General features: G+C 48.6%; 1 protein-coding gene across 3 annotated transcripts in view; it reads right to left on the reverse strand.

Annotated features, from left to right (window-relative positions):
- LMBR1 (limb development membrane protein 1) overlaps nucleotides 1-8125 on the reverse strand; it is a 161065-nt gene extending 152940 nt beyond the window's left edge. Inside the window, exon 1 of one of the 3 annotated variants that reach the window (XM_073581597.1) lies at nucleotides 7840-8123. In XM_073581597.1, coding sequence (XP_073437698.1) covers nucleotides 7840-7902 — 63 coding nt within the window. In that variant the 5' untranslated portion in view covers nucleotides 7903-8123. Of the gene's footprint in view, nucleotides 1-3449; nucleotides 3567-7839 lie in introns of those variants that run through there. The other 2 variants (XM_073581598.1, XM_073581599.1) reach the window with 2 other exon arrangements.
- Nucleotides 8126-15051: the final 6926 nt, after the last annotated feature.

A 15051-nucleotide genomic window follows, 5' to 3' on the forward strand; every position in this document is an offset into this window, starting at 1 on the left:
ATTTCCATCCACCAACGCCATGTTGCATCACAGACTGTCAAGGAGTTGACTGATGCTTTAACCCAAGTCTGGGAGGAGAGACTTCAGGATAACATCCGCCGCCTCATCAGGACCAGGTCATACAGGCACGTGGAGGCCACACAAACTACGGTACTGAGCATTATTTCCTCGTCTTGAGGCATTTCCACTGAAGTTGGATCAGCCTGTAATTTAAATTTTTCACTTTCATTTTGAGTATCATTCCAAATCCAGACCTCCATGGGATATTAAAAATGATCAATGCAAATCAAAATTATGTTTTATTGTTCTCAACGCATTCCACTATGTAACAATTAAAGATATGCAACTGGAATATTTCATTCAGTGATATCTAGGATTTGGTATTTTTGTGTTCCCTTTATTTTTTTTTTGAGAAGTGTGTACCCAGAACTTCTAAATGCGATTTCTCGCTGCTGGTCCATCACTCTGGGGTCATTAAGGGATCAACTCGCTTATCTTTTAAAAGGACTATACACAAGCATGGGTTGAGGCTGGACTCACTTCATTTCTACCAGCTCTGACTAACAAAACCAGAGTGACAAATGTTTATGCAGGGGCAGCACAGATATTTCACCCCTTGTCTCCACATACAGACAACTTCTTACCAAAGTCATGTAACTGAAGGGGTACTTGGAGGCTCATCACCCCCATACTAATTTTGCAGAGGCCACTTGGCTAACCAGAACTAGTATCTGTCCATCACAAGAGCGCTATCCAAACTCCGCTCAACATTCAAAATCAGATTATTTTAGAGCAGTATTAGACTACCTCTCATATTTACAGATAATACCCCATATACCACGTTCTCTCCATCGATCAATTAACTTCCCATCACGTTCACATAAGGCCTCTCTCATCTCTTTCCCTCTCTCATTCCATCCAACAGTCTAAAATATCGCAAACTCTGAGGAAATCTCTTCTGACAAGTGTACTGACACACAGAGAAAGAATGGCGCTGTAATGGGAATGCGCAACCACATCTACAACCGGACGACGCATTTCAGAGCCCCGCTCAGTGCATAATGCAACACACACAGTGCCATGTCACAGGAGGGAGACAAACTAACTCCTATCCAAATTGGCCAAGAAATTAGGATCTCAACAAAGGATCGGCTATTAACTCAAATTCTCTAATTGGGTATATAAACATCTATTTTCTACACTGGACAATGCCTTGACAGCAGGGATGTCCAACAACTATCCTGTGACAGCTATACCTGCAGTAGGTACGGTATATCTATCCTTTCGCTCAGACTATTTTCACCATGATCTTTATATCCCATTACGGGTTGATTCTCGTGGCCTTTCCTATCCTGCATCCTTTGCTCTGCCTGTAATCAGATTACTGGTCGGGTGACACTAGACAGATCTACTTTGGCCAATTCCTTACAGTAGCTCTTTGCTATGACTTCATATGCAGTTATGGGCTTTGTCTGAAGTTTTGAATGGAGTTGCTTTAATTTCATGTACACTCATATTATACCCACATATTGCACAGTTGTATATCATGGCATTATTCACTTTAATGTTTATGTCCATCTCTGATCATGCTTGGGCTTAGCACTCTTTATATTGAGTGCATTTACTGAATATACATTTCAGTAGGCCGACATTTCAGATTTTAAAATAATTTTTCAAGATGGTGTTATAGAGTATTCTAATTTACTGAGATAATGACTTTTGGGTTTTCATTGGCTGTAAGCCATAATCATCAACATTCACAGGAATAAACACATGAAATAGATCCCTCTGTGTGTAATGACTCTATATAATATAGGAGTTTCACTTTTTGTATTGAAGAACTGAAATAAATTAACTTTTTGATGATATTCTAATTTTGTGAGAAGCGCCTGTATGTACAACAGACGATTTCTTTTCACAGACGAACATTGTAAAATTGTGTGAAGAACCTGTGGGTTTAAATTTACTTAATGGGCTCACAGAATCACGCCCAGATAGTCCAAGAGAGGTCATCGTAAATCCTGAAGGCTAGTGATTAAAAGGAATTTGTCAGCAGGTTTTTGCCAAGTAATCTGAGGACAGCATGAGGTCGAGGTTAAAACACTGAATTCAGTGATGTGTCATTTATTAAGCTGTGTTCCGTTTACTTACAATGAAGGTTTTATCACTAAGAGATTATCGCTACCACAGACCATGTACATAAAGTGCAGCACAGATTCATCTCATCTACGACCCCACAGCACTGGTCACTACTGAGCATGTACATAAAGTGCAGCACAGATTAATCTCATCTACGACCCCACAGCACTGGTCACTACTGAGCATGTGCATAAAGCACAGCACAGATTCATCTCATCTATGACTCCACAGCACTGGTCACTACTGAGCATGTACACAAAGTGCAGCACAGATTCATCTCCACTACTACTCCACAGCACTGGTCACTACTGAGCATGTGCATAAAGTACAGCACAGATTCATCTCATCTATGACCCCACAGCACTGGTCACTACTGAGCATGTACATAAAGTGCAGCACAGATTCATCTCATCTATGACCCCACAGCACTGGTCACTACTGAGCATGTACATAAAGTGCAGCACAGATTCATTTCATCTATGACCCCACAGCACTGGTCACTACTGAGCATGTGCATAAAGCACAGCACAGATTCATCTCATCTATGACCCCACAGCACTGGTCACTACTGAGCGTGTGCATAAAGTGCAGCACAGATTCATCTCAACTAAAAGCCCAGATCCTTACATCAGGAACAGAACAGACATTTATAGGACATTTCATAACTTTCCCAAATTCTTATGAAAACATTTACAGCACATCCTGCATTGTACTACTTCAGTCCATTTTATACCGACTGCACCAAAATGGACAACGACTGACTTCACAGCCTTGGTCCAGGCTGCTGCTACTTGTTTTGGCAACTGAAAACCCGCAAGGTGAAGCGGTCTGTGAATTCACTAAAAATAAATATGCAATTTAATTTGCAGCGAGATGGAAAATGTTGCATCAGACCACAGACGAGAACTGGGTGTTACATGTAAGGCATCACGCTTTCCCATGAAAGCTACTGATCTAGGCACTAAACTTGTCCATAGGGCTCGGACCCATGAAAAAAAAAATAATAAATAAACCATTTCCTCCATTAGGCCGGTATAGGTCTCGTGGAGTTAGGTTAAAAATATACATATGCCGTACATATATACACACACACTTGCACTCTGCTCCATCGTATATGATGACAGAAGAGCGGAATTGGCCACTGCAGGTGTGAGAGCACCTAAGAATATTCCTCACCTGAGACAGATGCTCAGAAGTATTTCACCTGGTGATAGAGATTTCTGCTTGCAGTCTATAACAGCCTGCCAGGCACATCTTTAATTGCCGTACTGCAAGCACTCAGCTACCAGACCCCACAGTTTCTGCATTACCTCTCCTGTGCCAATGTACATCACATGACCGCTGCAGGCAATCAGTGACCATTGGTCAATTACAGCCTGGATGTTCTGTCCAAGCCAAAAGATATAGGTCCTAATCAGTTAAACAGTCTGCCAGAATATTCCGGACAGCTCTGCTAACTTTTGAAAACTGGGAGCAGCTTAGCAGGAAGCAATCGGCTAATTTATGCCACAGGAGTGGAGTATTTTACAGCAGAAATAAAGGATCATTTATTTGTTACTCTAGTGCATACCACGTACAAGACGTGCCAAATTCATTAAGAAGCACATAGCCGATCAGTGGTCCCACTATCCTCATTAGGCCTGTTTCACACTTCCGTTTTTGTGTCCGCCAAACGGATCCGTTTCCGTTTTTTTGACGGAAACTGATGCAAACGGATCCGTTTTTTTAAAAACGGATCCGTTTTTTTGACGGATCCGCGGTAACCGTAATGGAAGTCTATGGGACAAAAAAACGGATCCTGCAAAAATGGCGGATCCGTTTTTTTACGGAAAACAACGGATTTTGACGGATTTGAAAAAACGGAAGTGTGAAACAGGCCTTAGGTAGTAAAGCTCTGATCATGGGGCCCAAACAATGACCCCTCCTCACAATCGCTAGAACAGGCGTCCCCATTCTAGTAATCTAGAGGGAGAAGGGTCCCAGGATAAAGTTTCAAAAATCAAACATTTATGACCGAACCAGTGAACAGTTGAGAAATCTCAGTTGTGAGTGAACCCCTGCAACCAATGCATATCATCGGAACCCTCTTTTAGGCCATATGTACATTTTAACCCTTGCTTTGCAAAGGGTGAAATCTGAAATGAACTACAGAAGTAGTGCAACCAACAGATCACAGAGTACAATGTATCCATAAGAAAGTGAGTAACTTGCTGATCGATGGGAATCCGACGGCTGGAACCCTCCATGATTTAGAGATCGACGCTCTGCAGGCCCATCCTGAACGCAGCAGAGGTGCGCACATCCTCCGCCTCTGCGCCATTCATTCTCTATCGCACAGCAAGGCTCTGCTGTTTCTGGTAGACAATGAATGGATGGACTGGAGACGGACATGTGCGCAGCATTCAGGATGGACCTGTTCGGGGTCCCCCCTAAATCACAGGGGGACCCCGAATAATTAGCAAGTTATCCCCTATTCTATGGAAGAGAATAAGATGATTTTTTTTTTTTTTTTTTTTTCGGGGGGGGGGGGGGGAAATAACGCTTTATAAGGGTTTTCTAGCTCCGATTTGTTGTAGCGGTGGTGTTAAAAAAAAAAAAAAGAAAATAATAAAAATGACACTTACAAAGCGACCCCCCCTCGTTACCTACTGCCCGGCCAGAACAGGATCTACAAAGCTCAAAATACCTAGTCATACGGACATGTGACCACTACGGACGGTGAATGGTCACCAAATGGGTCTCGTGCAGCTGGGACTGGCATGTAACACTACAGCCAATCACTGACCGCAGTAGTCACGTCAGTCCCAGCTGGAACAGAAACCAAAGAGACCTGCAGGGCTGTCGCAGATGACGGAGAGGCAGGGGACTGATAGGGAGAGACTTCTTATTTTTTACCATATTGATTTGGTTTTAGGTGTGGAAATCCCCTTTAAAAAAAATTCTCATTCACTTAATGTCTGTAAGAAACATGCAATGACCCCATCCGGTGCGCGCAGCCCGGTGACAGCTGTGGTGACGTCCTGAGGATGCCGGTCAGGGGTCTTAGGGCACACCGGTGACAGCAGTGGTGACGTCCTGAGGATGCCGGTCAGGGGTCTTAGGGCACACCGGTGACAGCTGTGGTGACCTGAGGGTGCAGGTCAGGGGTCTTAGGGCACACCGGTGACAGCTGTGGTGACCTAAGGGAGCCGGTCAGGGGTCTTGGGGCACACACACCGGTGACAGCTGTGGTAACGTCCTGAGGATGCAGGTAAGGGGTCTTAGGGCACACCGGTGACAGCTGTGGTGACGTCCTGAGGATGCCGGTAAGGGTCTTAGGGCACACCGGTGACAGCTGTGGTGACCTGAGGATGCCGGTAAGAGGTCTTAGGGAACACCGGTAACAGCTGTGGTGACCTGAGGGTGCAGGTCAGGGGTCTTAGGGCACACCGATGACAGCTGTGGTGACGTCCTGAGGATGCCGGTCAGGGGTCTTAGGGCACATCGGTGACAACTGTGGTGACCTGAGGATGCCGGTCAGGGGTCTTGGGGCACACCGTAGACAGCTGTGGTGACGTCCTGAGGATGCCAGTCAGGGGTCTTGGGGCACACCGTAGACAACTGTGGTGACGTCCTGAGGGTGCCGGTCAGGGGTCTTAGGGCACACCGGTGACAGCTGTGGTGACGTCCTGAGGGTGCCGGTCAGGGGTCTTAGGGCACACCGGTGTCAGCTGTGGTGACGTCCTGAGGGTGCCGGTCAGGGGTCTTAGGGCACACCGGTGACAGCTGTGGTGACGTCCTGAGGGTGCCGGTCAGGGGTCTTAGGGCACACCGGTGTCAGCTGTGGTGACGTCCTGAGGGTGCCGGTCAGGGGACTTAGGGCACACCGGTGACAGCTGTGGTGACGTCCTGAGGGTGCCGGTCAGGGGACTTAGGGCACACCGGTGACAGCTGTGGTGACGTCCTGAGGGTGCCGGTCAGGGGTCTTAGGGCACACCGGTGACAGATGTGGTGACGTCCTGAGGGTGCCGGTCAGGGGTCTTAGGGCACACCGGTGACAGATGTGGTGACGTCCTGAGGGTGCCGGTCAGGGGTCTTAGGGCACACCGGTGACAGCTGTGGTGACGTCCTGAGGGTGCCGGTCAGGGGTCTTAGGGCACACCGGTGACAGCTGTGGTGACGTCCTGAGGGTGCCGGTCAGGGGTCTTAGGGCACACCGGTGTCAGCTGTGGTGACGTCCTGAGGGTGCCGGTCAGGGGTGTTAGGGCACACCGGTGTCAGCTGTGGTGACGTCCTGAGGGTGCCGGTCAGGGGTCTTAGGGCACACCGGTGACAGCTGTGGTGACGTCCTGAGGGTGCCGGTCAGGGGTCTTATGGCACACCGGTGTCAGCTGTGGTGACGTCCTGAGGGTGCCGGTCAGGGGTCTTAGGGCACACCGGTGACAGCTGTGGTGACGTCCTGAGGGTGCCGGTCAGGGGTCTTAGGGCACACCGGTGACAGCTGTGGTGACGTCCTGAGGGTGCCGGTCAGGGGTCTTAGGGCACACCGGTGACAGCTGTGGTGACGTCCTGAGGGTGCCGGTCAGGGGTCTTAGGGCACACCGGTGACAGCTGTGGTGACGTCCTGAGGGTGCCGGTCAGGGGTCTTAGGGCACACCGGTGACAGCTGTGGTGACGTCCTGAGGGTGCCGGTCAGGGGTCTTAGGGCACACCGGTGACAGCTGTGGTGACGTCCTGAGGGTGCCGGTCAGGGGACTTAGGGCACACCGGTGACAGCTGTGGTGACGTCCTGAGGGTGCCGGTCAGGGGACTTAGGGCACACCGGTGACAGCTGTGGTGACGTCCTGAGGGTGCCGGTCAGGGGTCTTAGGGCACACCGGTGACAGCTGTGGTGACGTCCTGAGGGTGCCGGTCAGGGGTCTTAGGGCACACCGGTGACAGCTGTGGTGACGTCCTGAGGGTGCCGGTCAGGGGTCTTAGGGCACACCGGTGTCAGCTGTGGTGACGTCCTGAGGGTGCCGGTCAGGGGTGTTAGGGCACACCGGTGTCAGCTGTGGTGACGTCCTGAGGGTGCCGGTCAGGGGTCTTAGGGCACACCGGTGACAGCTGTGGTGACGTCCTGAGGGTGCCGGTCAGGGGTCTTATGGCACACCGGTGTCAGCTGTGGTGACGTCCTGAGGGTGCCGGTCAGGGGTCTTAGGGCACACCGGTGACAGCTGTGGTGACGTCCTGAGGGTGCCGGTCAGGGGTCTTAGGGCACACCGGTGACAGCTGTGGTGACGTCCTGAGGGTGCCGGTCAGGGGTCTTAGGGCACACCGGTGACAGCTGTGGTGACGTCCTGAGGGTGCCGGTCAGGGGTCTTAGGGCACACCGGTGACAGCTGTGGTGACGTCCTGAGGGTGCCGGTCAGGGGTCTTAGGGCACACCGGTGACAGCTGTGGTGACGTCCTGAGGGTGCCGGTCAGGGGTCTTAGGGCACACCGGTGACAGCTGTGGTGACGTCCTGATGGTGCCGGTCAGGGGTTTTAGGGTCACTCGTGTGGGCGACCCCACTGCACTGACACCTGCAGCCCTTGTGCACCTGACACCCAGAAGGGAAACTGCACCGGAATCAATGGGAACAGCGCAGCCTTTACCACAAAACCGGCGCCGCAACGGGCAGAGCAGGACCAGTGTGACAGCGACCACCACACCGCACGAGTGCCCGGGAGACAACTTACTATACATTCTCTAACTTGGCTGTGAAAGTTCTGCTCTCTGATGGTCACGTCGTCTTCTTCCATCCTTCATACTGCTGGAGCCCAGGACGGAGCAACGCGGAGCAAGAAAATCATCCCCCCAGAACAACAATAACAAAGCCCGTGGCCTCCCCCTCTGCTCTGGATGTGGTACAGCCCACTCCTGCTCCTCACAACCGCCGCTCTGCCCCCAAAACACTGGAGCACGCACAGCTCACAAGTAACACGGCCTGTGATTGGTGCACAGCCCGAGTAGCCTCTGATCACCTCCTGTATCGCCTCCTCTGATTGGTGGAGCCGCGTGTTTATATTCCCGCCTCTTGTCTTCCTGTCAGAGTGTGCTGTGCGCGGCAGTGTTATTAGTTGTGGCAGGTGGTTGTCAGAGGCAGGAGGCGAGCTCAGTGCACGGCTATGCCCTCCTTTTTCTACATGTGTAGCTCTACTAAATTAATATACTTTATTATACAAAGGATGATAAAACTGTTACTCAACCAAAAATAAATACCACAACTAATTCCCCCTGCCCTATGGAGAGGCAGCCATTTTGGCTTTGACAAAGTAGAATGTTTTTTCCATCTCTTTGGTTTATTTTTTGCCAATGTCCAGAGAATACGTGATGACTATCGACGAGCGACCTCCCTACATTTCATCTGATAAGACTCGCTCGCGCCGGTCGGCCGTTTCCATTCTGTTTAAATCAAATTTGAAGAAAAAAATAACATTTGTTTTGAGATCCTCTCCAGGCCCTAAAATAACAGACTAATGGGAGTTAAGAAAGTAGATAAAAGTGTCTGACAAAGCGATCTGACGCCTTGTCCCTCACCCGTCCTTCCGCCATATTGCTTTGAGGCATGACGTGGCACCCACAAATAAATCCAGCATAATGGGTGGCCAGCTGGCTGCCGTTTGCTGGGTTCATGAAAAATCCAATCTCAGGATGGGAATTGTGGACATAACAAAGCCACAAAAAATGGCTACATTATGGATGACAGCCCTTAACAGAGTTGTTCGGGTTAAATAAAATATTGTCTGGCAGCTTCGATTCTCCAAAATTAGCACTCAATGATACCTGCTGTGCCCCACTTCGCCTGGATCCAGCAAAGGCCAATTTGTGGGGTGCACTGGCACCAGAAGTGATATTGCCAGTGTGCTCACCAGCCAGTAATCCAAAGAAATCCAGTGCTACCTACACTCTCACTGCGGCTGGCACCCAGGCAGAAAAAGAGGCAGAGCACAAATCCGCAGTGCACTCCTGACTTCAGACGCCAGAATGGAGCAAAAAATTACATTTAGCAGGAGAGTTAGAAATGAGCAGATAAGCACATTTCTACCTCTTCTCCTGCAGTACCCCTGCCTGAACAGCGCACTGCCCAGAGTCATTTGTATTTTCATTGCAACAGCCGATGGAGTCAAAAGACCTGCTGTTTACCTGGGGATTACCCTGCGGTTTTGCCCTGCGGTTTCTCACCTCCACAATGGAGGAGATGGGTGCACTGGGGAGATGGCTGCACTGGGGAGATGGCTGCACTGGGGAGATGGCTGAACTGGGGAGATGGCTGAACTGGGGAGATGGGTGCACTGAGGAGATGGGTGCACTGAGGAGATGGGTGCACTGAGGAGATGGCTGAACTGGGGAGATGGGTGCACTGAGGAGATGGGTGCACTGAGGAGATGGGTGCACTGAGGAGATGGCTGCACTGGGGAGATGGGTGCACTGGGGATATGGGTGCACTGGGGAGATGGCTGCACTGGGGAGATGGGTGCACTGAGAAGATGGGTGCACTGGGGAGATGGATGCACTGAGGAGATGGATGCACTGAGGAGATGGCTGCACTGGGGAGATGGCTGCACTGGGGAGATGGCTGCACTGGGGAGATGGGTGCATTGAGGAGAAAGCGGCACTGGGGAGATGGCTGCACTGGGGAGATGGGTGCACTGGGGAGATGGGTGCACTGGGGAGATGGGTGCACTGAGGAGATGGGTGCACTGGGGAGATGGCTGCACTGGGGAGATGGGTGCACTGAGAAGATGGCTGCACTGGGGCGATGGCTGCACTGGGGAGATGGCTGCACTGAGGAGATGGCTGCACTGGGGAGATGGCTGCACTGGGGAGATGGCTGCACTGGGGAGATGGGTGCACTGGGGAGATGGCTGCACTGGGGAGACGGCTGCACTGAGGAGACGGGTGCACTGAGGAGACGGCTGCACTGGGGAGACGGCTGCACTGGGGAGATGGCTGCACTGGGGAGATGGGTGCACTGAGGAGATGGGTGCACTGAGGAGATGGCTGCACTGGGGAGACGGCTGCACTGGGGAGACGGCTGCACTGAGGAGACGGCTGCACTGGGGAGACGGCTGCACTGGGGAGACGGCTGCACTGGGGAGACGGCTGCACTGGGGAGACGGCTGCACTGGGGAGATGGGTGCACTGAGGAGATGGGTGCACTGAGGAGATGGCTGCACTGGGGAGATGGCTGCACTGGGGAGATGGCTGCACTGGGGAGATGGCTGCACTGAGGAGATGGCTGCACTGAGGAGATGGCTGCACTGGGGAGATGGCTGCACTGGGGAGACGGCTGCACTGGGGAGACGGCTGCACTGAGGAGATGGGTGCACTGAGGAGACGGCTTCACTGGGGAGACGGCTGCACTGGGGAGATGGCTGCACTGGGGAGATGGCTGCACTGGGGAGATGGCTGCACTGGGGAGATGGCTGCACTGGGGAGATGGCTGCACTGGGGAGATGGGGGCACTGGGGTGATGGCTGCACTGGGGAGATGGCTGCACTGGGGAGATGGCTGCACTGGGGAGATGGCTGCACTGGGGAGATGGGTGCACTGAGGAGATGGCTGCACTGGGGAGATGGCTGCACTGGGGAGATGGCTGCACTGGGGAGATGGCTGCACTGAGGAGATGGCTGCACTGAGGAGATGGCTGCACTGGGGAGATGGCTGCACTGGGGAGATGGCTGCACTGGGGAGATGGCTGCACTGAGGAGATGGCTGCACTGGGGAGATGGGTGCACTGAGGAGATGGCTGCACTGGGGAGATGGCTGCACTGGGGAGATGGCCGCACTGAGGAGATGGCCGCACTGAGGAGATGGGTGCACTGAGGAGATGGCTGCACTGGGGAGATGGCTGCACTGGGGAGATGGCTGCACTGAGGAGATGGCTGCACTGGGGAGATGGGTGCACTGAGGAGATGGGTGCACTGGGGAGATGGGTGCACTGGGGAGATGGCCGCACTGGGGAGATGGCTGCACTGGGGAGATGGCTGCACTGAGGAGATGGCTGCACTGGGGAGATGGGTGCACTGAGGAGATGGGTGCACTGGGGAGATGGGTGCACTGGGGAGATGGGTGCACTGAGGAGATGGCTGCACTGGGGAGATGGCTGCACTGGGGAGATGGCTGCACTGGGGAGATGGCTGCCCTGGGGAGAAAGGCTACTTTCACATCAGCGATTTTTGCCAAAGTATCTGCATTAATCATATTCACCAATGGGGGAGGCAGCACTAAAAGTGCCTAGGGCAGCATAAACTCTAAATACAGCCCTGCGTGAATTAAAACATGTCACACAAGAGATAATTCATCCTTAATAAACACGTTCTGTTACATTATCTTACCTTATACAGGGCACAATAGCAAAAATATGGTGACAAAATAATAGAAAACAATGGGATCACAGTTTTTGTTCTGCCGTCAAATTCTTGCTGTCGTGATATTGCCGCGAAATGTGATACCTGGAATATTAAAATTTGAAGTTATAACAATTTTTATTTTATTGAGCAAAAGACCAAAAATAAAAACAACCATAATACTGACAGCAGAGTGTAACCTCTTCATACCGTACATTACTAGTACTGGTGTTGTGAAGGAGCAAGGCTTTATTCACATTGGCTTCAATCTATGGGGAGTTTTAGTTCCATTATTCTTTTTACAGAAAATGACATAATCAAGAAAAAGTATAATAAATTGGAGATCTAAAGAGGCGAGAGTTTGGAAATAGTCAAGTGCAGGACGGATATTCAATAATTAAAAGTTGACATGTTCTATGTATTTTGATACCGTTTTTTGTGTGTTGCCTTTATTGCAATGGGAAAACCTGAGTGTGGAGATCTGCAAAAATGTAAGTTATAGATATGAATTAGTAAATTTGAATGGAATTGAATTCTACTTGAATTTTACAAATAAAATCTGCACTCGCCAGCATTATTTTACTCATAAAGGGCCATTAAAAGGTTAAAAAACTTATACTCACCTTACCAGTCACCTCTTCTGCCCATCCGCTACTCATTGCCACTGGTTCTTGTAGCGCATTCTCTTCCTCGTCACGCAATCTGAAATCCACCATCTTCTGATCCACACCGTACACACGGAAATCCCAACCCAGTGTGAGAGACAGGAATCAGAAGATGTGACGAGGACCCGACGGGTGACGGTGAGGAGTGGAGTGGCCAGAGAGGTGACCAGTAAGCTGAGTATATGTATCATATTTTTTCCATATTACGTTTATTATGTTTTGGGGTTTGGAGAGACCCCAGAGTATGATAAAGGAAATTAAATTTGCAGAGAATAATTTCTAAAATTGACTTTTCCATGAAAAAGTGAGCAAAAAGATGAAAATGAATTCTGCCTGCTGTGCTAATCTCTAGTAAGTTACATATTTTAATTAAATCTTATAAATGTATATTTTTCCCCTAAATCACATTGTCTCATTTGTCGCTTTTTTGTTACAAATTTTGTCTTAAAATAAAAAAAATGCAGAATTTTTTTTTTTTCATCTAAAAGTATGACAAAAATGTAACAAAACTTTTGTTTTCACCACAATTTATGGTGCAGATTTATGTTACACCATAGCAAAAGTAAAATTGATTTTACCATTAAAAATTAATGACAAAAAATGTGGATGATTACAAAACAGCACAAAGGAAATGATTAATAATTAAATAAATACAGTTTATAGATTCTAATACCCAGCATATTTTACCATGTGTATTAAAACATTAAGAGCTCATGCTGCTTGTATTGGATTTATGATTTATGAATCAATATTATGGCATCTACAGGGTAGGCCATTTAAAAGGATACACCTAAATAAAATGTGAATGGTTGGTGATATCAACTTCCTGTTTGTGACACATTAGTATATGGGAGGGGGGAACTTTTCAAGATGGGTGGTGACCATGGCGGCCATTTTGAAGTCAGCCATTTTGGATCCAACTTTATTTATTTCAATGGGAAGAGGGCCATGTGACACATCAAACTTATTGAGAATTTCACAAGAAAAACAATGGTCTGCTTGGTTTTAACGTAACTTTATTCTTTCATGAGTTATTTACAAGTTTATGACCACTTATAAAATGTGTTCAAAGTGCTGCCCATTGTGTTGGATTGTCAATGCAACCCTCTTCTCCCACTCTTGATACAGTGATAGCAACACTGCAGAAGACAGCATTGTATTCTTCTTTAAATATGCCTCCCTTTTTCCATTTAATAAACATTTCTTTCTTCCTTTTTAGCATGTGTTTAAGCTCTTATTTGTTGTTGTTGTTATTTGCAGGAGGAATGTTGGAGCACTGACACAATGTATAGTAAACACCTTTAATGATTTTTCTTTCTTTGCATGTGATAATTAACATTGACATTGTGTCACTCATTCTTTCAGATATTGAAATCTGCAACATCCTTGAGAAAGAGGGACGGGATTGGCCCTTGCACACGTCCGTCAACACGGACAGGTGACGTTACCGCTAAGCCATGTCCCCCGCTCACCACGCTACTACACGGCGGCGCCATTTGCAGAGGTTGACCACTGTACTTTTTAGCAAACTTCACACTGGTTTAATTCTTAAAAGGGAGGACGCTCCCTGTTTTGGATACAGTTTTAGAAGCCATCGTCATCTACTATCAATGGAGGGACTGGACATTGGCACTTTACAGCATGCACAAGTGCCACAATTTGGATCATTCAGGGACTGAGCATCTGTCCCATAGCAGTAACGCTGCAATTTGGTACTAGCGCGGCAACCTAATATATTAACTGTTTTTGATTTATTGAGGCAGATTAGCACACTGTATCTTCCAGTTTGCCAGCTGCTTTTAGCATAGGTGTATTTACTGTAGGTCAGCGCCGGTGTGATTTCAACTCTTTTGAAACTCATATATTATATATCGTCATTACAAACAGAGTGATCTACTTCAAGTGTTTATTTCTGTTAATGTTGATGATTGTGGCTTACAGCCAATGAAAACCTGAGTGTCATCTCATTAAATTAGAATACTTTATAACACCAGTTTGAAAAATGATTTGAAATGTTGGCCTACTGAAATGTATGTTCAGTAAATGCACTCAATACTTGGTCGGGGTTCCTTTTGCATCAATTACTGCATCAATGCGGCATGGTATGGAGGTGATCAGCCTGTGGCACTGCTGAGGTGTTATGGAAGGCCAGGTTGCTTTGATAGCAGCCTTCAGCTTGTCTGCATTGTTGGGTCTGGTGTCTCTCATCTTCCTCTTGACAATACCCCATAGAGAAGGTCAGGCGTGTTTGCAGGCCAATCAAGCACAATGATACTGTTGTTTTTACACCAGGTATTGGTACCTTTGGCAGTGTGGACATGTGCCAAGTCCTGCTGGAGAATGAAATTTCCATCTCCAAAAAGCTTTTCGGCAGAGGGAAGCATGAAGTGCTCTAAATTTTCCTGGTAGACGGCTTCTCTGACTTTGGTCTTGATAAAACACAATAGACCTACACCAGTAGATGACATGGCTCCTCAAACCATCACTGATTGTGGAAACTTCACACTAGACCTCAAGCAGCTTGGATTGTGGCCTATCCACTCTTCCTCCAGTCTCTGGGACCTTGATTTCCAAATGAAATGCAAAATTTACTTTCATCTGAAAACAACACCTTGGACCACTGAGCAACCAGTTTTTTTTCTCCTTGGCCCAGGTAAGACGCTTCTGGCGTTGTCTATTGGTCATGAGTGGCTTGACACAAGGAATGTGACACTTGTAGCCCATGTCCTGGATACCTCTGTGTGTGGTGGCTCTTGAAGCAATGACTCCAGCAGCCATCCACTCCTTGTAAATCTCCCCCAAATTTTTGAATGGCCTTTTCTTAACAATCTTGGTGGTCAGCGCTCATAGCAAGTGAGTAATTATACTATATAGAGGCGATCTGATCGTCGTC

The sequence above is a fragment of the Dendrobates tinctorius genome, unplaced genomic scaffold (genome assembly GCF_039654945.1).
Source record: "Dendrobates tinctorius isolate UK_male_01 unplaced genomic scaffold, ASM3965494v1 ptg000070l, whole genome shotgun sequence".
Lineage (NCBI taxonomy): Eukaryota > Metazoa > Chordata > Amphibia > Anura > Dendrobatidae > Dendrobates > Dendrobates tinctorius.